This window comes from Corylus avellana, chromosome ca3, assembly GCF_901000735.1.
Source record: "Corylus avellana chromosome ca3, CavTom2PMs-1.0".
In the NCBI taxonomy this organism is placed as follows: Eukaryota; Viridiplantae; Streptophyta; class Magnoliopsida; order Fagales; family Betulaceae; genus Corylus; species Corylus avellana.
In genome coordinates, this window is record NC_081543.1 from 30,774,406 (window position 1) to 30,800,158 (window position 25,753).

Here is a 25,753-nt window from a genome sequence, read left to right on the forward strand (position 1 = left end):
CCGAGGAGGTTTTGGACACCGAGGAGGTCTCTGACACCGAGTCCGAGACAACTCCTCGGTAGGTATCGGGCATCGAGTCTAACACTCAACTCCTCGGGAGCAAAATAGTCAAGAGCCAAGGGTAGATCAGGTATTTCACAACAGAGGATATCTACATAGTCAATTTAAAACAGGTGATCATTATCCCACATTTGAAAAAAGTTCTTTACAACATAGACAGCTATCAACATACAAATTGTCCCTATATAAACAGGATAGGTAACCATTCAAATTCAAAAGGTTGTCTAACTCAAACAAAAGCCGTATCACTTTTCCCCGGATCTTAGGTTACTAAGATTGCAAAGTGGTGAAAAATCTCTACCTTTATCAAATAACTGCGAAACAGATATTGAGGGATAGGATATCCGAAACCTACGGGGAACTAACTTTACTCCATGCCTATAAATACAAGTCTCAACTTAAATCAAAGGTAAGGACAATCTTGGCTCAAAAACTCTGATAGCTTATATCCTCGAAGTTCTCAACACCTCCTGAAAGGCATGCCACGTCACTATTCAGAAAATTGTGCATCAACATTTTTTTTTTTTTTAAAAAAAAAGTGAATCTTCATTCATTCAACTAAACAAAAGCATCAAAGATTACAACTTTCAGCGCGTATGACTTCATAAATAAAATTAGAATATTCTTCCATCCAAATTTTCTTCATTAATGTCTGGAACACCTCCTTTGCCAACAAGCGTGCCAGCGATGCCGCTATCTTTGCTTTCCTTCTTGTATGCATCACAACCCAAGAATGAAAATTGTGTAAAACAATATTCGCATCTTCAATCAACGTACCATATTTTTGCCATAATTGGTATTCTGTCTTAAAAGCATTAACAATCTCCAGAGCATCACATTCTAAAATAATATTACGTATGCCCAAATCCCTACCAAAAAATACTGCATTCCAAGTTGCATAAAGCCTCCGCATTCTTAGGTCGATGACATACGATCCTGTACACATGCATGCTCTAAATATATTGCCACATCATTTACAGTTAAATACTACAACAACAACAACAAAAAATGTTAACCGTAAAATGATTCAAACAGAGAAAATCCTTGCATACAAAACCAAAGCCTTTTAAAATTAAAAAAAAATAAAAATAAAAATAAAAAAACTTAAAACATGTTATATAATAAAATGAGGATGAAAATAAGGTAAAAAAAAAAAAGAAAATTACCAAAATGTTGTTGACACACCTCCAAATTAAAGATAAGGTGAAAACTTAGGTCGTTTCAAGCAGACAGTGGTGTGGTACAGCGGCATCCTCTCAAGCAGCAAAGAGACAACGCCCGATGGAAACCCCCCGACTTTTCATCAGGTCCAGTCATTTTCCAACTGTTTTACAAATAGAGAGAAGAAATTAGTAAAAACTCATTGGATTAAGTGTGGGATTAGACCCACTAATAAACAACAATAAACCCAATCATGCACCAAAATTTCTCTCTTCCCAATCACTCACTCATTGATTAATCTCCCCACACCCATCAACATTATTATAAAACCCCACAAAAATCTTGCTTTTTTCCTTTTCTTTCCCGTTGCCTCTTTAAGTTTAAACCACAATTCCAACCCCCCTCCTCCCTCTTCTCTAATCTCAATTACTCCATTAAACTCTCTTTTCCTCTCTCTGTTTCTCAGAAAAGCACACATAAATGTAAAGCGGCGTAGGCTGACACAGCTTTTACTTGGCCCCTACAACTGCAAACTGCAGAACAAGGCGCGCAGCCACGTAGTTGCTTGGTTTTACGTCAGTTTCTACACACACCCACCAAACCAGAAAGATGCTTGAGACCGTAAAGTACCTCATCGGAGCAACCGGCCCGAGCGGCTACGGCTCGAAATCTACCGCCGAGAAAGTCACGGAAAGCTGCCCCGATCTGCGCTCCATCACCGCCATCATCACAGGTAATGACACTTCACGGAGTAATGCTATTATGGGTGTCAAACAATTAGATTTTTTATGTGTTTTGATGATCACCAGGCGGTTCGTCGGGGATCGGGGCGGAGACAGCTCGGGTGTTGGCTATGCGAGGGGCGCGGCTGGTCCTCCCGGCGCGGAACATCAAGGCGGCTGAGGACACCAAGGCACGTATCGTGGCAGAGTTTCCCGAGTCCGAGATCCTCGTCATGCCGCTCGATCTTAGCTCTCTTTCTTCTGTCCGAAATTTCGTTTCCGAGTTCGAGTCCATCGGATTGCCTGTCAATCTCCTCATGTAAGTATACCCACAAGTCCATTTCGTTTTTTTTTTTTTTTTTTCTTTTTTAAAAAAAAAATTGTTAATTTGCTTCCTGAGAAAACAGAGGAAGCAAAAAGAAACTCGTTCGTCACGGTTTCTCGGCAACCAAACACTCCTGTAAGTGATCGATGTTGAATGGGTAAAGGTTGTATAATTCAGTTTTGTAATATTTGATCTCAGAAACAACGCCGGAAAGTTTGCTCATGAGCATGCAATTTCCGAGGACGGAATCGAAATATCCTTTGCCACTAATCATTTAGGTAAGCTGTTCAAAAAAAATTGTTTTTGTTAATGAATTTGAGTTAAAAATTAAACCTTTTTTGTTTTCTTCATGAATTTGCAGGCCATTTTCTATTGACGAAGCTGTTGCTTAACAGGATGATTGAAACGGCAAGGAACACCGGCGTTCAAGGCCGTATAGTGAACGTGTCGTCTGGCATTCACGGCTGGTTTTCCGGTGACACAATCCGATATCTCGGTCTGATAACCCGAAACAAAAGGTGAAGAAGATTGAAAAAATAGATGACATATCGGGAAGTGCCAAAAGGGAATACAGTAACTATATATATATATATATATATATATACGGCTTTGACTTTTTCTCTGAATTTTGTCTTGGTCTCTTCAGCCATTACGATCCAACACGTGCTTATGCGCTTTCGAAGCTTGCCAATGTTCTGCACGCCAAGGAACTTGCTCGGAGGCTGAAGGTATAATATGGTGGTCACTGGTTACTTTGATTAATGATCGTTAAAGACAAAAGAAAAAAGAAAGTGAAAGTTTGTTCTTTTCTTTGTTGATTAATTGTCGTGTCGTGAAAACAATATTAATTAACAATATTTGCTGAATCTTTATATATATATATATATAATAACTTGCAGGAAATGGATGCCAACGTGACAGTGAATTGTGTTCATCCTGGAGTCGTGAGAACCAGACTCACTAGAGAACGTGAAGGCCTAGCCACAGGTTGAAGATAACCCATCTACTTTAAAACCTTTTCTTTTTTTATCATGGAAAAAGTTACAAAGTTTTTATATTAAAATAAATACAATTAATAATTTCTCGTGTCATGTTATAAAAATATATCTTAGTTTAATAGACGGGATTAAAAAAAAACATTACAAGAAAATATATTAATTTAATAGATTGGTTGAAATAGATTGAATTAGAATATTTTACCCCAACCTAATTTAGATGAAACTTTATCCTTTAGTATGAGTCCTCTTACTTAAAGTTTTGATTTTGAGTTTTTTAACATGCATATTTGGGCTTTTTTTTATTTATTTTTTTTTGTTTTGGGTTATTTGTTAATGTTTTTGTTTTGAAAAGATAAAATAAAAGTGAGAGGAAAAAAATCTTATCAAACAAAACCATCCATTATTTTCTTTTCATCATGGACAAAGTTTTTCTATTAAAAATACAAGCTCCAATCACGTAAAATATACATGTTATGTTTAGTTTAAAGACTAGATTAAAATAGACTGGATAAGAACAATTTACTCCAAGCCAGTTTAGATGAAACTTTATCCTTTAGCATGAGTCCTCTTATTTAAGTTTTGATTATGAGTTTTGAGCTTTTTAATATGCAGATTTGGCTTTCTTCTTTGCTTCCAAGCTCTTGAAGACAATTCCTCAGGTATGTTTGTTTTTTTAAGAATTACATTGAAATCCTACTTATTAAAATCGCAAACCCAAACCGATTCTAAGCTAATTTGGACATGTAATAAGATTCCATATTTTTGTTTCTTTACCTATGATTTTTGGGAAAACTATATAGTTATAATGAGTGGAATGCGATGTTATCTACAGGCTGCTGCTACCACATGTTATGTCGCTACTCATCCGAGACTATTAAATGTGTCTGGAAAGTTCTTTTCAGACTGCAACGAAACTTCATCGGCAAAGTTAGGATCCAACTTAGCCGAAGCTGCACGATTATGGTCCGCTTCTGAAATCATGGTTTCTGGGGACCCAAAAGCAGTTTTTGATCCACTCAATCCACTTAGCCTAAAAACAAATAAAGTAGATGAAAAATATTAAGAAACCAGAAAAGAGAGACAAAAAAACACTAAATTTAGAAGAAATACGTATGTTGTATACCACTTTGAGTATTATAGTATATATAATTAGATATATATATATATATATATACCATCATTTGTTTGTAAGATATATGGGACTTCTTAGCTAGGATGAGGATTTAGGCTCTCTACTTCGAACCTGTATCTCCCTCTTTTATTTCTTATCTGAATTTTGTGGAATTCGGATAGAAAGTTCGCGGAATTTTCATCCGACTTCTTAGTTGGTACATGTTAAGCAACTTGTTAGGTTTTTAAAGTGTGGTTTGGGTTAGAATATGGTGGTGTAAGACTAGATTGCTATAATGATATATACAATGATTATAATTATGGGATTAAAGTTATGTTAATGGGGGTTTGATTGGAAAGGAAAGTGCTTGGTGGAACCTTAAGGTTGTACCAATAACACATAAATAGGAGAGGTGGACATTGGTTTCCTTAGAGCAAATATATTAGTTTTTTTTTTTTAAAAAAAAGGTATAAGTGGGCAATAAGAACATGGGGTCGGTTTGTACCATGTGGTGGTTGATTTTTTGAAGAGTATCTTTGAGGTGTTGGTATATGGGGCCTACTAACGTGGTGGATTGTGGAGTGGAGGAATTGTCACGCGTTTAAGGAAAATCAAGAGCTTTGATGCATCCCTCTCTTCTGCGTGATACTTTGATATCATCACAAATTTTATTATATGTTTTTTTATTTATTTATTGGAATTAGAGCTTAGTACAAAATTAACGGGTTTTGGTTGACGAGTCTGAAGTATTCTATACATGCCTTGACACGATTCGAACCTAACATACGAATAGGAATTGCCACCCATAGGTGGTGCACTCATTTCCCTCTTTGAAAGACGGTCTTTCTCGAACTATCTTGTCAATTTGTAAGAGACTCATAATAAAAGTTGTAGTATCCTTATTACAATTTTCTTACAAACTAACTTAATAATATTTTGATGGGGAAAAAAAAAAAAAAATTAAGCAACAAAATTTGGCAGGTAAATTTAATTGTTTAGTGGCTAACGTGTTTAGTGTCACATAAACTACCACGTTAATTTGTAGTAAAAACTATAATATTTCTAGTAGTACTTTTTCACTAGAGTCGAGCAAAAATCAAAACCAATAACCAAAATGGTCATTCCGGAACAAATCCTATTGCTTTGTTTCTTAATGTGTTTTGAGGAGTTTTTTTGGCTTGAAAGAGTGTTTAATTATGACATAAAAGTGAAATTTTTTGTGTGTGTTTAAATTGTTTGTTAATATTTTATTTTGAGAAGAGAAAACAACAAAAAACAAAGCAAAATATTTTAAGATACAAGTTGCAGGGTTGAGCTCTGCTCGAGGAAGGGCCAATAGCTTTGTTTGAAATTGATATTCATGTTGAATGCTGAAAGCATTGGAGTGAATTATAGAAGCAGTGGCTTTTAGGGCATTGGTAAGGTTTTGATCACTTGTTCGTTTTTTTAACTTTCCCTCTTTCTTCTCCTTTTTTTTTTTTTTTAAAGAAAAGAAAAATTGTACTTTTAGTTTTAGCCAGAAAAAAAAAAAAAAAAAAAAAGACAATTATCTTGAGGATAATGTAACTAATATGATTGTGTCTCTTTCTTTTAGCTGTTTCGAAATGTGTAGTTTTTTAAAAATCATCAACTTCAAAATGCATACGATTAGAAAAAAATAGTGTTTTTTTTCTTTCTTTTTTTTAAAATTTTTTTTTTTTATTGATAAGAAGTATTCATCTTTCATTTCATAACAATGAGAAAACATTCAGAATTTTAAAAACTCTAAATTAAAAGAGTTAAAAGCTTTAAATTAACAATATCATAAATACAAGGAGTTGCCTCTTCTATCCAAATAGAATTGATTGGATCTCTCACCTTTGCCCTTGCAAGTTCATGTGTCGCTGAATATGATTCCCTTTTCACATGATAAATCATCGCTCCTCCTAGAATTTTTTTTTTTTTTTTGAAGTACGCTCCTCCTAGAATTGAGAACCACTCTTACATCTCCCACTATTTATATAAATTGAACAAATAGCCTATGGTTAATAATTTGAACCACTAATTGTGGTGGATAGTCATAGCATGCTACTTCATTTTACTTGAAATGAATTATTAATTTTTTTTTTTTGACATATCCACACAAGAGGGGAGAGGAGGATTGGAACTAGTGACCTCTACTTCATTAAGTATGTTCCCCGCCGATTGAGTTACAACGAATTATTAAAATTTTTAGTTTATAGGTAATTAAAATTTATCTTGACCGTTGGCTTTACTCCCTTTCCTATTCCACCTTGCAACCCATTTCCCAGCCCAAAGCCCCTAGAAGGCTAAAACCCTAAACTCTTCCCCCAACAAAATCACCCAGAAGAAGAAACCAGCTCTCTTCCTCACAGAATCTCAAAAATGGCGAGCCTTATAACCGAAACCTCCCAGAAAATCTTCACCCCGGAGACCCTCCGCTCCGCCGCCAAACAGTCCCAACGCTGTCTCACCGTCCCCATACGCCTCCGCCGCGCCATCAAGAAGTACCTCCGAGGTTCATATACCCTACGAATACGTATACGTACGCATGCGTATAAGTAGTGTATACTAATCTGTTACAAGTATTGGGTTTTGCAGAGCAGGAGGAGCCGCACGTGAAGAGGAAGGTGCTGAGGCTATCGGAGACGCTAAGCGCTATCAAGGACGTGAACGCGCAACTCGCGACTACGACGTCGAGGGAGCTGGTGGAGGACCCTTTGAAGTCGGCGGAGCAGTCGAGGCAGCGATGGAAGATCAGGAGCTCCTACGGCGACATTGGGTTCAAGTACACGGGCGACGAGACCATCGCCTATGTAGCTTCTAGAATGCCCGCCGTGTTCTCCGCTTGTTACCGAGTTCTCAAGGAGGTATGTAGTCTTGTTATGGTTTGGTATAGTATAGTACAGAGTAAAAGAAAAGGGAATTTTGTGAAATGGGTGGTGGATGTTTTGTGCGCGTGTGGAAAATTGCGGGTCTTGGGTTTTTCAGTTTGGTTGCTGAGAAAATGATGAGATAAAAAGGGAAAGATTTGCTTTTGACACTTATTTTAGCTGCTTTTCTTTTGTTTGAGAGTAGTGAAGAGCTGAGCTTATCTGAGTCATGGAGTTGAATTAGGACTGGGTGGGTGTGTTTAATGTATGTATAGAAAATTGTGGGTCTTGGGTTATTTGTTTGGTTGCTGAGAAAATTGTGAAATGAGAAGGGAAAGATTGGATTGTGACACTGAATTTTACCTGATTTGTGTGTGTGTGAATGGAGAAGAGCTAAGCTTAACTGAGTCATATAGTTGAAGGTTTTTAGCTTTCTCAATTTTTAAAAAGAAAGGAAATTTTGAATGGGTGGGTGTGTTTTATGTGTGTGGAAAATTTCCGCCCATGGATTTCTCTTTGGTTGTTGGGGAAATTGTAAATTGAAACGGGTAAGATTGGCTCTTGGCACTTATTTTAATTGCTCTTTTTGTTTGTGATTAGTGAAGGGCTGAGCTTAACTGAGTAACTGGGTGGGTGTTTTATGTGTGGAAAATTGTGGGTCTTGGTCTTTTGTTTGGTTGCCAGAAAATTGTGAAATGAAAAGGGAAGCTTGGATTTGAACACTTTACCTGCTTTTTTGTTTGTGAATGGTAAAGCGTAGAGTAATTGAGTCATAGAGTTTTTTATTTTTATTTTTTTCTGAGCAAGTACAAATAGAGTTAAATTAGGCTAAACTGGGAAGATTGGATTTTGTTACTTCACCTGCATTATTTATTTATTTGTTTGTGCATAGTGAAGAGCTGACTTTAAATCAGCCATAGAGGTGAATTAGGCTTAACTGGGCAGGCGTTTCATGTATGTGCAGAAAATTGTGAGTCTTCTTTTTTTTTTTTTTTTTTTTTTCCTATTTGGTTTCCGAGAAAATTGTGAAATGAAAAGGAAATATTGGATTTTGACAATTGTGACACTAATTTTACTTGCTTTCATTTGTGAATAGTGAAGAGCTGAGCTTAACTGAGTCATAAATAGAGTGAATTAAATTTAAGTAGGTGAGTGCTTTAGGTTTCTTGAGTTATAATTGATCATGAAGTTTTTGGGATTGAATATCTGAATTATCTTTCTGTTATAATTTATATGTATTTTGGGTTTCTAGGTTCATAGAAGGCTACCGGGTTTCTCTCCAGCTCGAGTGTTGGATTTCGGTGCTGGCACGGGTTCAGCTTTCTGGTGAAAAGCTCGTTTAATTATCTCCCTATATGGTTACCTGCATACTGAGATGAATGTTGGTTCATTGTTATCTCCTTGTATCTGAGTTTTCTGACAATTTGAATGAAATGTTGTAGGGCACTACGAGAAGTCTGGCCACAATCTATGGAGAAAGTTAATTTAGTAGAGCCATCCCAGTCAATGCAGCGTGCTGGCCGGAGCCTTATACAAGGTAATCAACCATTTTCCTTTTCAAATAGTTGATAGTTCTTTGAGATTATTATAAGATTAACATTTCAAAGAGCAGTTGGTAATTTAGAAGAATTGCTGTTGTTTGAGGGTACTTCCTTGTCAGGCCATTGTATTGATATGGGTTGGCTGCTAAGTGGGTTTCGAGTGTTGGATTTTGAAATCATGCAAAAGTAGTATTATTCATGTAGAGAATAACCATATAATATAATAATTCACAATGTAGTCATGAATTAACTTAGGCCAACAAAATTGCTGATTATGATGTGAATTAGTTATGTGTTTTGGTGTTTATACACGTTGCTCTAAAAGGCTTAGCAAACTTAATTTGTGTCAAACCTTTATTTAGCCATGTGCATAGTGCATACTCTTTAACATATCTTAACCCCCATGGCTAAAGTGGTGAATGCCTTGGACTTTGGTGGCATAACCATTAGGTCTAAGGTTTGAAACCCCTTGGTGCAAACAACTCCTTGGGGCCACACCTCTGGCGAATGCCAGATTTAACCGATCCGTGTTGTGTTCTAAAGTATGCTACTAGAACTGATGGATCATCATTCCCAAAAAAATTTCTGATAGCGCTATACTCTTTAGAAGTGTTGTTATGACATGGCCTAGCTTGTATCGCCATTGATTTACCATTATTCTAATGTACTTCCATTAATGCTTCCTTATAAAATTAAAAACTCGGGTTATGGCTGCAGATAAATGCTCAATCAATTTTATCAAGAAGTGGAGAGGATAGACTTATGACGTGCTATCATTGTGTGCCTTCAAAAATTATTTTGCTTCTTTGACATTGTTCCTAAGAAATTTTATGTATGTTTTCAATATTACTAGGTTTCTCTATGTGCATATCCCCTTCCTCCCTTGCAAATACATGTGATAAAGAAGGAAAATCCTGAGATTTATATGTTACAATTGCTTTAGGTCTGAAGAACCTGCCACTTATTCATAGTTATGATAGCATTCAAGCACTTAATAAAAGCATCAATAAGTCAGAGAGAGGACATGACCTTGTAATTGCTGTAAGTTGTATTCTTCTAGATTTATTCCTAGTAAATTTTCCAGAGTTCTCTGTATTTTCCCTTGGCATGAATATATGAAGTAGCATGTTTGTATTCAATAAATGGTTCTTTAAATCGCTGCACTTAAGGAAGCTTTCATCATATGTGGCCTTCTCCTGGTACTGATTGATGGTCAATGTTTGTTGCTCTGGGGTGAAGTCTTATGTCCTTGGGGAGATACCATCACTGAAGGACAGAATTACTATAGTACGCCAGCTTTGGGATCTTACACGGGATGTTCTGGTATGATTCCTGGCTTATGGAATGTTTCATGTCTTGTTACATGCATGCATTGCACAGAGATTTTGATGATGTTACATTATTGATAATTGTTTTGATTTAATTTTTAGTTTTGAACTTTTCAGCACTCGATGCAAATTTTCTCCTTTGATTTTTTTATTTTTTTTGGTGGAATGCAAATGTGGGGTAGGTTTTGGTTGAACCTGGAACACCGCATGGATCTAATATCATATCTCAGATGCGATCTCATATATTATGGACGGAGAAAAGGGTAAGATGATTGTTCTTCAGGATAATATTTTAGTTGTCTATTCAAATATTTGTTGCAGGGACTCATGTTTCTGATTTACTACTTTGTGCTTCTTTTAACCCCTGCTCATGTATAGTGCCATATTCATGACTTCTTAGAAATGCCGTAAATCTAAAGCTGCAAATAATACAGTTTCAAAGGACTTGGTAGTGGCTCAAAAAAGTGGTGCATTCATAGTTGCTCCTGTGAGTACAACAATTTTCTACCTGTCCCCTCTTTTTTCTTCCTAGAATTAATAGGTTCTGCATATTCTCCACCTATTCTTTTCTTTTCTCTTCTTCTTCTTCTTCTTCTTCTCTCTCTCTCTCTCTCTCTCTCTCACATATAGTCTTGTTGATGCAGTGTCCTCATGATGGGCCATGTCCGTTGTTAAAAACTAGCAAATACTGTCATTTTGTCCAGCGCTTGGAGAGGACATCATCACAACGTGCATACAAGGTTCCTCCATCTGTCCTTATCTTGCACTCTTTGCTACTTAAATATTTATGTGGCTGCCATTTTATGCGGATTTGACTTATAAAAAAAAAATTATGTGGATTTGACTGCTGAACTCTGCATGTTTTCAAGTGTCAAATTCAGTCAGTTTTCCAAGTTTTTGTACTGGAAAATTGTTCAAGTTTCCACTTTTTCTTCGGTAAGGTCCTAGGCTATTACGTCTCTATGTACCATAGCATGTCAAATCTGAGTGCTTACTCATTTAAAATAATGTATATGAGAAAGAACTTTGAGCAAACTACGAGCTTACTCCTCCATTCCTTGGCTTGGTTAACCATTTGGTGTATTATTCATAAGTGGCCCAATCTAGTACATCTTTTATGCATATGCAATGTCATGTTTCTTGATTGAGGTTCCAAGCAATTTCAACTGTGTAGTGTGAAGTAGGTGTTAGATCCATGTGGTAGGTGGAAGATTATCTTACCACGATATTAGTGTTTAAATGATTTATTATGGGTGTCAATGCTAGTCCTATTCCATTGCCCGTTGCTTCCCTAGTGATGTTTTTTTTTTTTTTTTTTTTAATTTACCAAGAACTATTGTTCTCATCTTCTTGTTCTTTGAAGCAATATTTTTTTTTTTAAAAAAAAAAGATTAGGTGAATTGAAAGGATTAAAGCATTTAATATGTCATTAATATTACCTTCTCTCTTATCAATGACTTTTTGTAGCGTTCGAAGGGCGAGCCCCCTTTACGTGGCTTTGAGGATGAGAAATTTAGTTTTGTTGTTATCAGACGGGGACAAAGACCAAGGTGAGTTTATTAAATGCTGCCTTCGAAGAGATAGGGTTGTTTATAGATTATTCCTCTTGGACATCAACAGTTTAATTATAAAATAATAATAATACAATAGCACGTATATTTTGTAACACATATATTATCAAGTCATTTATTTGATGATTTTTGACAAGTTTACTCAGACTGAAAAAATATTTTATAACATCTTTAATTGTTAATTACTTAAGTGATTTTTGATCACAGGTTCTTTCTATTAATCCCTTTGATAGGTATATCAACCCAACTGCAGAAATCTGACTCCGAAATTATTTTGACCTTTTTTATTTAATTTTTGTAATTTCCCCCACGCTGCAGCTCCTTCTAAGCATTAGTATTTTACGTGACTGTTTAATTTGATCAGGGAAGCTTGGCCTCGTGATGGCATGAAATTTGAGACATTGAAGGAGCAGCATGCAAAAAGAAATCCAGAAGATCTTGAAATTGACTATGGTACATTTGAAACACTCTATTTCCCATGAAAACCTCTGCAGGAATTTCATAATCAAAACATGTCTTTGCATGCCCACTATGCATTCTTGTGCGTTCAGGGAATTTCTGAATTTCAATTTCTTTGTGGTGGTTTTCTTTTTGACTTTGGTAGAGGACCTGATGAAGTTACAACAAGAAGCTGATGATATTCCATATGAAGAAGTGGATCCAGCTACCTATGATTCTGATGTAATGGAAACTGATGCTGTTGACAAGTATGATGATGATGATGATGATGAAGAAGAAGAAGAAGAAGAAGAAGAAGAAGAAACAACCTCTGCTGATCTTGGGGGTGGTTGGGGCAGGATTATCTTTCCAGCCGTTCGACGGGGCAGGCAGGTTACTATGGATGTCTGTCGATCAACCGAACGAGATGGCTCAGAGGGTTCATTTGAGCATATAGTCGTCACACGCAGCAAGAATCCTACATTACATCATCAAGCCAGAAGATCTCTCTGGGGTGACCTGTGGCCCTTTTGAAGTTATGAAGTGCTTTTGGCCCTGTAATCCCCAACAAATTTCATAAAATTTTATTTCATTTTTTTGTATATGGTCTTTAGAAGGAAAAAAGAAAATGTAATTGAGGAAATTGTTAAATCAGATGGATCAAACGAAAGGCATACGTCTTACAATTGTTCATTGTGCAATTGAATTGAGTTCTAATGAAGACACTGAAGTCAAACTTACCACCAGAAGTCACTTCCAACTTAAGAAACAAGAAATTTTTGTTTTTATTTTTATTTTTTGTTCAAAGGCTTGGGCCAGTGAATTCTGACGTGGCAAAGAGTAAAGGCTTTAGGAAGAGAAAAGTTGGACAGCCCATGTGAGAGTCTACCTGAACCCTACATGTTTAAAGTGATACTCAAGCAGGAAACTGCCTTTATTGCAATGCATTAATTGGCACCCATATTGAACGAATAAAATTGAATTCTCAGAGAGTAGACCCATCTCACACAAAACTCTATTCATAAATACAATTTTGAGCTGACAATCCTTAAACAAATCAAAGAATCATATAATTAAACCCTTATATGAGAATCCAATACAAAAGTAATCCATAGCCTCCTTTTGACAACCTGGCTGGATTGCAGTAAATAAAAAAAAAGAAAAAAAAAAAACTAGGGACACTTTTTAATGCCCAGACTGGAGTATAATACACTTCGTAATCTATGAAGGGTCCTCAATAGAACACCCCCCAACAAAACAAAAAAAAGACAAATACAAGTATACAATTGTCATCTATACCACACTGCACATGCAGAGAATCCTTTGAATCAGAGTGTCTTGCACTCTTGCAACAAGGGGAATCACTGTCTTTGAAGGGCCCAACAACTGAAACTAAGCTCTGATGATCTTTCCAGGGTTTCAAAGACCAATAAACAACCACATTCTAATCTGTCCATTCCAGCCTGCAGTCATGACCACAACTGCGCACATGTCGGGAGAAGTGAACATGCCTCTAGCAAGAACTCTTCAAAATCTTGTGCTTAGATCTGCAACAACATGTTGCAAATCTGAAAGTCAGACCTAACCATTTTGCAAAACCCTATTTATCAAGTTCGACCTGGTAAGTGGTAACCCATAATTGTGGTACGTTCTAATCCGCCCGTCCCAGCCTGCAGTCACAAACACATGACCCCACATGTGGGGAGAACTGAACATGCCCTGGCAAGCACTCTTCAAAATTTTGTACTCAGATTTGCACATTGCAGGTGTAGTTACTGGACTTGGATTAGAAAGTTTCTCCTCAGGCCAAGTCGCAGATCCCTTCGGTAAAGACTCCAATAGAAACCCACGGCTCAGAGAGAAACAATCAGGTGAAGATAGAGGCATTGTCTGGTCTGAATTCTCATCAAAGTTGCGGTGCTTCGACCCATTTTTAACACTTCCCAAAATATCTGCACTCAATGTTGGGGATAGATGTGGTTCTGACGTGGTTTGAATGCCACACCAAGGTATAGCAATGAATGCATTGTGGGAGTGGAAACTCTCACTATACCAGATAGTCTTTGCTCGGGAAGAAGGCCTATCTGGGTTCATGAAGTTCCAGACATAGACATTTGAATCCTCGGTTGCCGAGACAATATGTTTCCCATCTGAGGTAAAAGAGGCAGATATCTGGCTTCCTGCATTTCGAAGACCTGAAAAAAAAAAAAAGGAAAAACAAGAAGAGTTAACAATGGAAGGAACAAAAAATCATCGAAATTACTGAATGGTTACATAGTATTCAACAGATGCAGTCTGCAAATGCAAATTATTGAGAATAATAGTTCACACAAAAAAAACTTTTCAAATTGCAAGATAAAAGAGAAATGAAAGATATTATACAGACACAAAAACCTACCCCTGAATTTGCAAATGACATCAACGCCTGAAAGAATTCGAACTACTGAATCAGCAGAACTGACCATTACTTTGCTTGGCTCGCTTGGGGAAAACTAAAAAATCAAGTTAAATTAATTTAGTTATTTCCAGTAAAATAAAGAAGTATAGATGGTAGAAATACTTTAACAAAATCGTGGATCTAATTTAGCTACCTGAAATCCAGTTATCCTCTTGCCTGGGGACTTCTTTTTGCCCTGTAAGTATATTTGAGCATCCAGTTGCAGATGATTATCTGAACCAAACAAAACAATATTAGTTGGCAGTAACCCACATCTTTTTAGTATTAAATACAATTATTAAATTTAGTGTGTACCACGTCCAAAAAATCTTAATTAAATAAACCTTAGAAAGTTTTTGAGGCTAGAAATTTTCAAAAACAGAATAAGTAAGAATGAGATAGAGCTTTCAAATGCCCTCTTATTATAAATCCAACATGAGCCAATTTCAGTCTACGATTCTTATCAAACAATTCATCTCATCTGATGCACGCATTTGAAAAAATAAAAATAATAAAAAATAAAAAATAAAAGATTTAGTCACTATTTGTATGTCTCAATTTAGGCAGTGTAGATTTTTTGTTGTAAAGGACCCTCATATGTCCGATGGATGCGAGATTTGCATGGTTTATTGGGTTGGCTAAAACTATTAAAGGGTTAATCAGTTTTTAATTTGGGATTTTATTTCACAGTTACGATTAGTTTTGTAACGAGCAGCAGATGTATAATTTCTGCAACTCCAGTGAATAAAAAGGTTTGGTAACTGATTTAAGTCTAGAAATTTCTAGCAATTTTTAAGGATCTTGGGTTTCCTCAATCCAATATACAGGCAAGGTAATCCTATCCTGGCATGTAGTCAATGGCCATAGAGTAATTGAGAGCAAACCAACTAAACAGCACATTTCTTTTGTTGTACAAAACTGTTTTTTCTCTTGATAGAACTGCAAGCTTAATAGGCTGCCGAGATTAACAAAATAAATATCATTTCTACTTTTTAGGTAGATCCAGGAAAGGAAATGCCACATTTAATTTCTAATTTCAAGCATTCACAACTTCACATGTTTACTTCAGTTTGCATATGGCTCTCCAAGACCTTAAAACAAGTTGTACACTATTGAGAAAGAAGTTGACTTTGCTAGGAAAAAGAGAAAAAGTTGCATCTGGCCTGAACATGTGCGTACCTGTGATGTCATAAAAAAGACAGCTCCCAGTCATGGTGCCCACAATTCCTCCCTGTAAAAGTTGATTTTTTGAGTATTTCATGTTGGATATTCATAGTGAAAAGCCAAAAGCACGAAAATTCACTAGACCTTTCCATCAGGACGATAACACGCAGCAGTGACTATCTCTCTGGTATCAATATAATCAACAACCTTACATCCAACAGTTTCCCAGATACGAACTTTTCCATCAATTGAACCACTGATGAAGTAATTATCATCCACAGGGTTAAAATCAACACATGTCACTGCATCAATCATGGCAGTACAATCAGTGTCATGTGATTCAAACCAAACTGGGCGAACAGACGGAGATCACACCAGTATAGATTAACTAAGACTAACCAAAGCATCGGATAAATACATGTAAAGATAAATGCAAATGATCAGCAAGAGGCTCACCGTAATTATTATGAAAAAATATTCTTAGGCATCTGTCAGATCCCACTTGCCATAGACGAACTGTCTTATCAACAGAGGATGACAGCAGAAACTGTGGCAAGTACCAAAAAAAGAAGAAAAGAAAATGGCATTAATATTCATCATGTTCAAGAAAGTAACATGCTAGAAATATATCAACAAATGATGCAACAGTCCAAGAAAACTAGCTTAATTCCAAATAATACTAACCCCTTTTCTGGACCATGATAGATCCAAAACGTCATCGCTGTGTCCGTGGAACTCATGTAGAGGCTTCTCCAATATCTGGAAGACCTTTGGTGGGAGAATGACACAAGCTGAATCTGATGATTTCCTCAATTTCTCCATCTTCCCCAATTTCCCTTTATCCACATCAAGAGCAGCCAATTCAGAAAGATGATTCATTGTGAAGTATGCACATGAAGGATCAATTTCTGGAACGTTGAAGTTGTCTGATCTCTCAGCTTCGATCACCATCCACACACGCACTATTCCATCCTTGCCGGCACTTGCCAAGTACCGCCCATCCAGGCTGAATTTCATTGTCAATATTGACCCCTCATGTGCCAGAAATTCCTGCCCAGCATAAAGGGAAGACAGTTCCTTGGACTGCTTTCTATAAGAATGAGCCCGAACTCTGTGCATCCCTGTCCCTAACGTTGGTTCAAGATTACCAGCAGGCCTTAAAGCAGCAGTATCAACAATACAAACTGCAGCACCTAATGACCTTAGCCAACCCCTCTTCACTTTCTTCTTTTCATCAACCGAATACCTTGCCTCATCAACTTCTTTCCGCAAGTGATGATGAACCAACGAAGATGGCCCAAAATTTTTCTGAAATTCTTCAAAACTAACTGCTCGATTGGAACCCACCTCTCGTAGTCTGCTATGCATTCCATTCTGACCCAATTCATCCACAAGGAACTCAGTTCCATCATCCAAATTCTTGATTGTAAACACAAAATTATCTTCTGAAGCACCATTTTCTAACGGTTCCAACACTTTATCTGATATGGTGCACCTGGTAGACTGACTTAATGAAAACCCTTCATCAAAACCCGAAGTTCTCAAAACCGCCCCACTATTTTCCATGATTCTGTCAATACCCACTTCCATTATGTCATCTAATCCATCTCCCAGATCCTCTCTCATAACCGAATTCCAATCTACACTTAACCCCATCCATTTCAGAAACCTATGGCGGCGCTCTTGTACACTTTCCGGGTTCTTAATCCAAATCTCATACCCAAAGCCACCTGAAACACTACCAGAGTGCCCAATACTAGAACTACAGTCCCCAGAACGATCCAAATCCCAATCCGGCACAGAAGAGATCTCCTCGCGTGTATCATAAAACTGATCCTCTTCCTCTTCACTGTAACTCCCCATCATATCTAGCTTTCAACCCATTACATCCTAATTCCCACGAATAAAAAATATATTAGACCCTCAATTATAATCTAAATCCTCATTTAGATGGTACAATTTCTTTAAGAATTAAACAGAAATACTACAATCTAAAATCTAATGTCACTCAGATCATCAAATCAACAGATTAGTGAACACAAACATCTAGCATAGATCTTGCAGTAATCTAACATATTCAGTCCACAAAGATGTCCAAAACATGAACAGTTAACAAACAATCCAGCTGCCCTTTTGACTCTCTTACAAAGGGCTTAACTTCAACTACAACCCGCAACAGATTGTTTCGAGAAAACACGAGAAATGAAGCTACAAATCACACTTGCGGCCAGAAAGAGAGAGTTTTGCTCACCTGGGTCACGATGAAATTCCGGTCAAACCCCAGAAATCCACTGGGGATTTCCACTTTTGCTTTGCAATGCTCTCTCTCTCTCATCCACGGAAGTTCCCACTTGGGGAGGCAAAGAATTAAGAATGGTACAGAAAAAAGAAAATACTATAAACTAAGATCAAATAAAAGTATCCACTAAATAATAAAAAAAATGTAGAAAACAAATTAAAAAGGTGGCCTTTGCCTCGGTATGGGCGTCAGTACGAAGAAGAGGCACGGTCCGAGACTGGAAGCTGCTTCTCCTTTGTGTTTTGTCTCTCTCTCTCTCTCTCCCCCTCGACTCTATGTCGATGATGTGGTAATTACGGTTTTACCCACTTACTGTTGTTCGGACAAACGGTTTGCAACCAACCACATGTTTTATCAGGTTTTTTTAAAAAAAATTATTTATTTAGAATATATTAATTGAAATGTTTTACATAATAAAATATCTTGAAAATTATGGAAGTTCTTCATTCCTTTTATCAGATTAACTTTGTTGGAATTGACTATTTTTTTTTTTTTTTTTTTTTGCTCTCTAAAATTTTATTAGAATATCCCACAAACTTTTTCTCTTTTCCGGCCAAGTAAAAAGAGTTGATGTTTAATTAATATGAAGGTTTGATTATATTGTAAAAGAGTGGCTAAGAGTATTATAATTTAATTACAATTTTTTTTTATAAATTAATGTATCCCTTTGTTTATTAGAGATTATATAGTAAAAACTGCTATATGCCTTTATTTTTTTTTATAAAATTTTAAAAAACCATTCCCTAAATATGTTAAATCACTATTTATTTATTTTTTTAAAAAAAAAATTAAGGTACTATAAAATGATGAATTTATTTAATTAATATTGTAAGACTCTCCTTCACACATGTCTCACTCCTTCTCAATAAGTAAGGTCTAAAACGTAAAAATATTTAATTAAAAAAAAAAAGTGAATTACCATCTCAAAAAAAAAAAAAAGTAAATTACAAAAACAAAGTTTGAATTCAATACATTTGTTTTTTTTTTTTTTTTTTGAAAGTGGATTCCATATCAAAATCAAACAGATTGTTCCGCAAGCACATTATCTTCCAAAAAGGAAGGGAAATTCGTAAACCAAAGCTGAGCTTCGTGAAGTTTCAGACACATCTTCGCAAGTTGGTGTGCCACCCCATTCAATACATTTGTTTTGATACCATGTTAAATCACCGCTTATCTCAAAAATTTAATTTAATAAAAAATAATGAATTTAACTATTTAATTAATATTTTATCAAAATATCATATATTGCCTCAGTTTGAAAAATAAAAATAAAATTCTTTATCTATTTGATAATCACACTTTATCAAGTTATAAAATAAAAGAAATTAATTTTCATTAAGTTATAGATAGATAAAGATAAAAGACTAAAAAAAAAGAAAAAAAAAGGTTAATTAACAAACAAAACCCTTATTAATTTGGAGTTGACTGGAAAAGATTTTTCAGCAAAATGGTAATCAATTGCGACGCGTTAACAAAAGGTTTGACTTTGACTTCTAGTCGTCATGTATGAATTTCCAATCAAGACAACAAATCAATGGCCCGATTTGAAAATTTCAACATATTCCTGAAACTTCTCAAAAGTAATAATGCTTAAAGTTAAAAGGCATATGATAGGCTTTCTCCAAAGATATATATATATATATATTGGCTTTTACATTTTCATCCTTAAAGTTAGACAAATTATTTGTGGTTGAAACAATTTCTTTTGTCAACAAAGCATTGTCTATCACTCATTTTGATGGTTATGGCATATGCAGGATAAAATATTAACCTTACCCGCAACGTTAAAGATTCTCTCTATTTCACTTGAAATGAAAAGAAATTATTTTTATAGATCATATTATTTTTTACAGATCTAATGATATATATATTGTCGAGAATAAAATCTCACTATGGGGCTCACATGATCTTCTCGAATAAGTACGGTGAAAAAGTTGACAAACCCTAAATTTTATAAGATAAGCACGTCAAATCCCAAGATACAATGGATTTATGCATTTTCTCTCTCATCATAAGTATTTACCTAGAAACTCTATAAAGGCCAAGGGAACACAATATAGGAGGAAGGGGATTTTTTTTTTTCTCTCTCTAGCTATCCCTCTCTTTCTCAGTCTCCGTAGGCTAGTTCTCTAAAGAACCCAAGCCTTTTTTAATTTTTTTGCACTATAAAAATAAATGTGTCAACTTAAGCATTTGAGTGTCTTCAACTCCAACTAGGGACCTTTGACAATTTCTCTATTTTGTAGGTATATTGTTCTTAGACCATGGAAGCCTCATCCCAATCCAGCTGTTCAAAACTGTTAAGAGTCGTTGGTGACTGTTGCAAAAATGACCCAAAAATTACTATAACAGTTTAACACCATCTGTAGGGGTAATTTTATAAAATCTCGTCGTGGGTTCCACATGATCTTCTCAAGTAAAAAACCCTATAAAGGGGGAGACAATGCATGAGGGTTGGGGATTTTCTCTCTCTCTCTCTCTCTCTATGGCTTTATCTCTCTTTCTCGGTCTCCATAGGCTAGTTCTTTGAAAAGCCGAAGGTTTTTTTTTTTTTTTACTCCAAAAAATAAATATGATAACACAAGCATCAGAGTGTGTTCAGCTTCAGTAGAGGACCCTTTGACGATTTCTCTATTTTGCAGGTATAACATTCTTACATCAGGGAAGCCCAATCCCAGTCCAACTATTCAATAACTGTTAGGGTTGTTGGTCACTATCATAAAAATGCCCCAAAATTTGATCTAACAGTTTGCCACCGTTTGTGTGGGTAACTATATAAAATCTCACCATGAATCCTACATGGTCTTCTCAAGTGGGTACAATATAAAAGGAGACAAACCCTAAATTTTATGGAATACGCGCGTCAAATCCCAAGATATAATAGATTTCTACTTTTTTCTCTTTGGCTATCTTTGCTTTCTTTGTCTCCGTAGGCTAGATCTCTAAAGAGCGCAAGCCATTTTTAACACTTCAAAAAATAAGTACAATAACTTAAGTAGCGGAGTATTTTTCAACTTAAAGCGAGGACAATTTGGCGATTTCTCTATTTTGTAGGTACACTGTTCTTATACCCAAAGAAACCCCATCCAAGTTCCTATCAGGTTCATTGCCACCGTTTGTGAGGGTAACTATATAAAATCTCACCATGGATCCTACATGGTCTTCTCAAGTGGGTACAATATAAAAGGAGACAAACCCTAAATTTTATGGGATATGCGTGTCAAATCCCAAGATATAATAGATTTCTACTACTTTTTTCTCTTTGGCTATCTTTGCTTTCTTTGTCCCCATAGGCTAGATCTCTAAAGAGCGCAAGCCATTTTTTACACTTCAAAAACTAGGTACAATAACTTAAGTAGCGGAGTATTTTTCAACTTCAAGCGAGGACAATTTGGCTATTTCTCTATTTTGTAGGTACACTGTTCTTATACCCAAAGAAACCCCATCCAAGTCCCTGTCAGGTTCATTGCCACCGTTTGTGAGGGTAACTATATAAAATCTCACCACGGATCCTACATGGTCTTCTCAAGTGAGTCCAATATAAAAGGAGACAAACCTAAATTTTATGGGATATGCGCGTCAAATCCCAAGATATAATAGATTTCTACTTTTTTTTCTCTTTGGCTATCTTTGCTTTCTTTGTCTCCATAGGCTAGATCTCTAAAGAACGCAAGCCATTTTTTACACTTCAAAAAATAAGTACAATAACTTAAGTAGTGGAGTATTTTTCAACTTCAAGCGAGGACAATTTGGCGATTTCTCTATTTTGCAGATACACTGATCTTATACCCAAAGAAACCCCATCCAAGTCCCTGTCAGGTTCATTGGTCACTCTGGAAAAAATGGACCAAAAATTACTCTAACATATATGTTGTAAAATGTCACATCATTTAAAATTTTAAATGACGTGACACGATATATACCTTTAAATGCAACAAAACAAAATTTAGATAATCGAATGGTTTCTCTTCATTTCACGAGGCAAAATCTAAATATTTACCGTCTTCTTTCTTAATGTTTTTTTATTTTCATTTTATCTTTTCCCATCATTCACTCTTTTTTAATGATTACATGATGGGCATACAGAAATTAAGATTAAATAAGAAGAAGAAGAAAAAGTAAAACTTATAGTAGAACTTTTAAATGTGTTCAAAGAACTTTAATTTAACTACGAAAGTTATGTAAAAACAAATGCATCACAGCCTTCGGTCTACTCATAGTTGGCCACCAACCATCTCTATCTTTCTCTCGGATATATATATATAAATTAGCCTTGTGAGCATGGCATGCACCACGTGCTCCTAGGGAAATTAGCCTTGTCGATTTTGATTAATCAAATGATAAGCTGTAATTCCGTGATCACGGTTTTCACTTTTATCGAGACCATCGCCGACGGCGAGCGGCTGTGCCTGTGGGCCGTAACATAGGACGTGAGGAAATATGTCGGTCAAAGTTGACTATTGACCCCAGGTTTCTAGAAAATATTTTTATATTATATCTTTTATTATTGATAAATGAATTACTATATCAATTTGTAAAAACTTTGTAATAAAAATGATAGTACCTCTACGGAATTAAAGATTACAATCCACATAATCATTTAAAATGAACCAAATTCAAATAATTAATATTAATAAATACTTGAAAACGCAAAATATTTAAAATTTAATGTCACGTTTTTCAAACAAAAAACAGAAAAGCACCTTCGAAAACATGTTAACAATCATAACATTTATCTTAAAACACCTTCCAAAACGCGTTAACAAACGAAGCGTTTATGTTTTATTTTGGGTTGGTGAAAGAAAGGAATAGATAGAAATTGTTAGGTGATTGGGTGGAGGAGACGCTTTAACAATCAGAACATTTATCTTAAAATACCTTAAAAAACGCGTTAACAAACGGAACATTTATGTTTTATTTTGAGTCGGTGAAAGGAATAGATAGGAATTGTTGGTTGATTGGGTGGAGGAAAATGATGGTGGGATGGGCACGGAACATGCTCATTCAAAGTAGCCCCGGCTGGAAATTTTGAATAGTTGATTGCCAAAAAATGGTTTGCCGTTGACAGCTTCAAAAGCAAACAATAAGGGTGGGCCTTTGATGGCTGCCCCTTTCTCAATTTTTGGCCTGGTGTTTCTTCTATTATAAAGGACGCCTCATAACCACATCAACTATATATTCATGACAAGAGCTTGAAGACAATAAATTTTTAAAATTATATTCCCGTGCAATAAAATTGTCTTATTTTACTCATCTAAAAGCCTACTTGTGCTTATCAATGGGAGCGGAGATAACCCAAGCCTCCTTTACTTAGATTGCTTGAATAGGTGAACTCTCAAGTCCCATTGCAAGAAATTTCCATGAAATAAACCCCTTTTTTTAAAAAAAAAAAAAAAAAAAGAAAAAAAAAAGAAAGACAAGGTCCATCACATAGTCTGCCATGAGTTCGCGACAACATTTGTTGGGTTGCCATTATTGAGGAGATACGTCATTATCACCTCCATCCCTTGTATACCATTAATCTTTATATGTAAGCTAAATGTTTTAGATTGTGTTGAGCCGTAGGGAATTTATTAAATTGACTCTATTAAACTGATATTTGTCAGTAGATCGTGTGATTTTCACATATATATTGGTAATAAAGCATGTAATTATTAGATATAATTTTTTAAAAATGCATAAAATAATAATCACAAATTCTATGTCAGAACGGAGGAAGTTTTTTTATTTATTTTTCTAACTTTATTTAGGGGACAAACTTGTGGAACAAAAATATACGACCATGATTGCTCGGGCCTACGGTAGTAGTTGTGGTGTGGTCCATGAAGAAGCAATAATGCGAACAGAGCCTGACGACAATGAGGCCTGGCCGTACTCCAACCAAGCCAAAATATGTATAGGAGGCAATTGGCAGCCTGGGCCTGGGCCTAATTTGAGGCCCAACGTATTCCCAGGAGGGGAATTAAGACCTAAATAACATTGAATTTAGGGACCTTGAGCTCGGTGTTTATTCGAGTTGAAATTAGACCCATTGAGATTATAACATGTGTTATTTGTATCGTGTTATGGGAGACGTCCGAATCTCAATGCGTCCGGGTCCTATTGAAAGATCCGGGTTGAAATATGATATAACCAAATAAAAACAAAGAAAATACGTGGAAGGATTAGACATAATAAATTAGTACTAATTAATAAAAACGTGTTAGGATTAACAACCAAACAAACACAACTCATAAATGTTGATGTGTGAGTCATACCCACCAAAGATGATAGACAAAAAAGGGAGTTAAAGTTGCACCACACATGGTACTTCTTATATTTCTAGTTCAAAATATTCATCAATGAAGAATCAAATAATTGACTCTTTTTCTTTTTTTTTTAGGAGAAATATTTGTTTTCATTTTTTTTTTATATGTTTTTTGTCCATCTTCCTATAAGAGATGTGCAAATCCATCATTCGGTAGGATACACATGTGAATCCCGCATATTCAATGATAAATTTAAAAAAAGAAGAATAAGAAATGTGTAAGAAAATGACACTAAACACATCTTTTTTTTAGGCATTTAGTTAAAAATAGCAAATAATAAATATATAGTGTGTCCAGTGTGGCGTGTGTCACGTGTAAGTTAGTAACACATGCTTCTTTTTTTTTTTTATCAGACATGATTTGGCCTGCTGACCATGTCACTCATCACCGGTAGAAAGTTAAAAAAACAGAGGGAGTTATTTGAAAGAAAAAAAAAAAAAAAGGTAATTTTTTACTGGTTGGCATAACGTATTTTAAATGGTTTATGATTATCATGCCAGTTACTTAAAAATATAAAGAGAAAATCACTTAAAATATATCACGTCAACTAGTATGAAATGAATATGATAAATCAGTGTAAATAATTACATTTCTCTTGAAAAAAAAAAAGCACTTTTTACAAATTTGGTTTAAAAACATGTGTTGGGTTCAAAATCGTGGGGCCTATAACCATCAAAGGTTTGCATGAATAATCCAAGACCACAGGATCACCACTTTCTCTAAACAAATTAACTGAAAACTAGAAAAAAAGTGATCCCAAATGTTTCTGCTGCGAATCTCAGGAATCCAAGAAATGAAAAATTGAAATACTACTTTTTTTCTACAGAATCCAATGACTTTCAACTCTTACCCAGAAAAACCACTCCACCATGGGATTTCTTCAACTTTCCCCACTGAAGTAAGCTCCCTGGGGAGAATATAGCCGATGTGGTCCCTTTCCTAAGGCGCCGGCCTTCCCTACTGCAATCATTCCCCCCCTATCCACTCTCCATTCTCCACTAATGCCGCGTTTGCCTAATAATTCAAAATTTGCAAAACTAATTTTCAGCCATGGGTCGGCAAAAGTCTACCCTCCCTCTCTCTCCAACTTGTTAACCCGTGTCAATATGTAATAAAAAGATGTTAATTTTTTTTTTAAATAGCTGATGTGAGAGTAATATTATAATTCAATCTTGTGTTACTCTTATGTCCCTCAAATGATGATGTGACTTTTAAAATCATCATTGAATTTGTAATTAATCATTATTAAATTTTTGATCAAATGATAATTTTAAAGGCGCCTCATTTTTTGAGGGACATTAAAAGAACTAATAGAATCACTCGCTCACGTAACTCAATCACAAACATACAACACGTATTAACTAATTGTACTTATATCATTACTCTTCGCAAATTAATCTTATAATCAACAATCAAG

The 25,753-nt window shown here is 35.6% G+C and overlaps 3 protein-coding genes across 4 annotated transcripts; 2 read left to right on the plus strand and 1 right to left on the minus strand.

Annotated features, from left to right (window-relative positions):
* The first annotated feature begins 1,565 nt into the window (after positions 1 to 1,565).
* Positions 1,566 to 4,826, plus strand: LOC132175449 (short-chain dehydrogenase TIC 32 B, chloroplastic-like). Its single transcript, XM_059587403.1, has 8 exons — positions 1,566 to 1,954; positions 2,031 to 2,262; positions 2,467 to 2,546; positions 2,630 to 2,786; positions 2,915 to 2,996; positions 3,168 to 3,255; positions 3,879 to 3,925; positions 4,099 to 4,826. Exons 1-8 carry the CDS (start codon positions 1,831 to 1,833, stop codon positions 4,327 to 4,329), a joined length of 1,041 nt encoding a protein of 346 aa, XP_059443386.1. The 5' UTR covers positions 1,566 to 1,830; the 3' UTR covers positions 4,330 to 4,826.
* Positions 4,827 to 6,658: 1,832 nt separating this feature from the next.
* On the plus strand, positions 6,659 to 12,916 carry LOC132176516 (uncharacterized). The gene is made up of 12 exons (XM_059588747.1): positions 6,659 to 6,895; positions 6,979 to 7,247; positions 8,503 to 8,576; positions 8,693 to 8,787; positions 9,735 to 9,832; positions 10,031 to 10,114; positions 10,302 to 10,382; positions 10,520 to 10,606; positions 10,764 to 10,859; positions 11,587 to 11,669; positions 12,055 to 12,143; positions 12,295 to 12,916. Exons 1-12 carry the CDS (start codon positions 6,763 to 6,765, stop codon positions 12,660 to 12,662), a joined length of 1,557 nt encoding a protein of 518 aa, XP_059444730.1. The 5' UTR covers positions 6,659 to 6,762; the 3' UTR covers positions 12,663 to 12,916.
* A 260-nt stretch (positions 12,917 to 13,176) lies between these two features.
* On the minus strand, positions 13,177 to 18,273 carry LOC132174858 (uncharacterized). Of its 2 annotated transcripts, XM_059586577.1 has the most exons (8): positions 17,981 to 18,273; positions 16,414 to 17,619; positions 16,186 to 16,276; positions 15,874 to 16,031; positions 15,745 to 15,796; positions 14,720 to 14,799; positions 14,527 to 14,620; positions 13,177 to 14,323 (listed from the first exon to the last, which is right to left on the minus strand). In XM_059586577.1, the coding sequence occupies exons 2-8, from the start codon at positions 17,593 to 17,595 to the stop codon at positions 13,710 to 13,712; spliced, it is 2,271 nt and encodes a 756-aa protein (XP_059442560.1). In that variant the 5' UTR covers positions 17,596 to 17,619; positions 17,981 to 18,273; the 3' UTR covers positions 13,177 to 13,709. The 2 variants fall into 2 exon arrangements, with proteins under 2 accessions (XP_059442560.1, XP_059442561.1); XM_059586578.1 differs by having other exon boundaries at positions 16,414 to 18,273.
* Between the last annotated feature and the right edge of the window lie 7,480 nt (positions 18,274 to 25,753).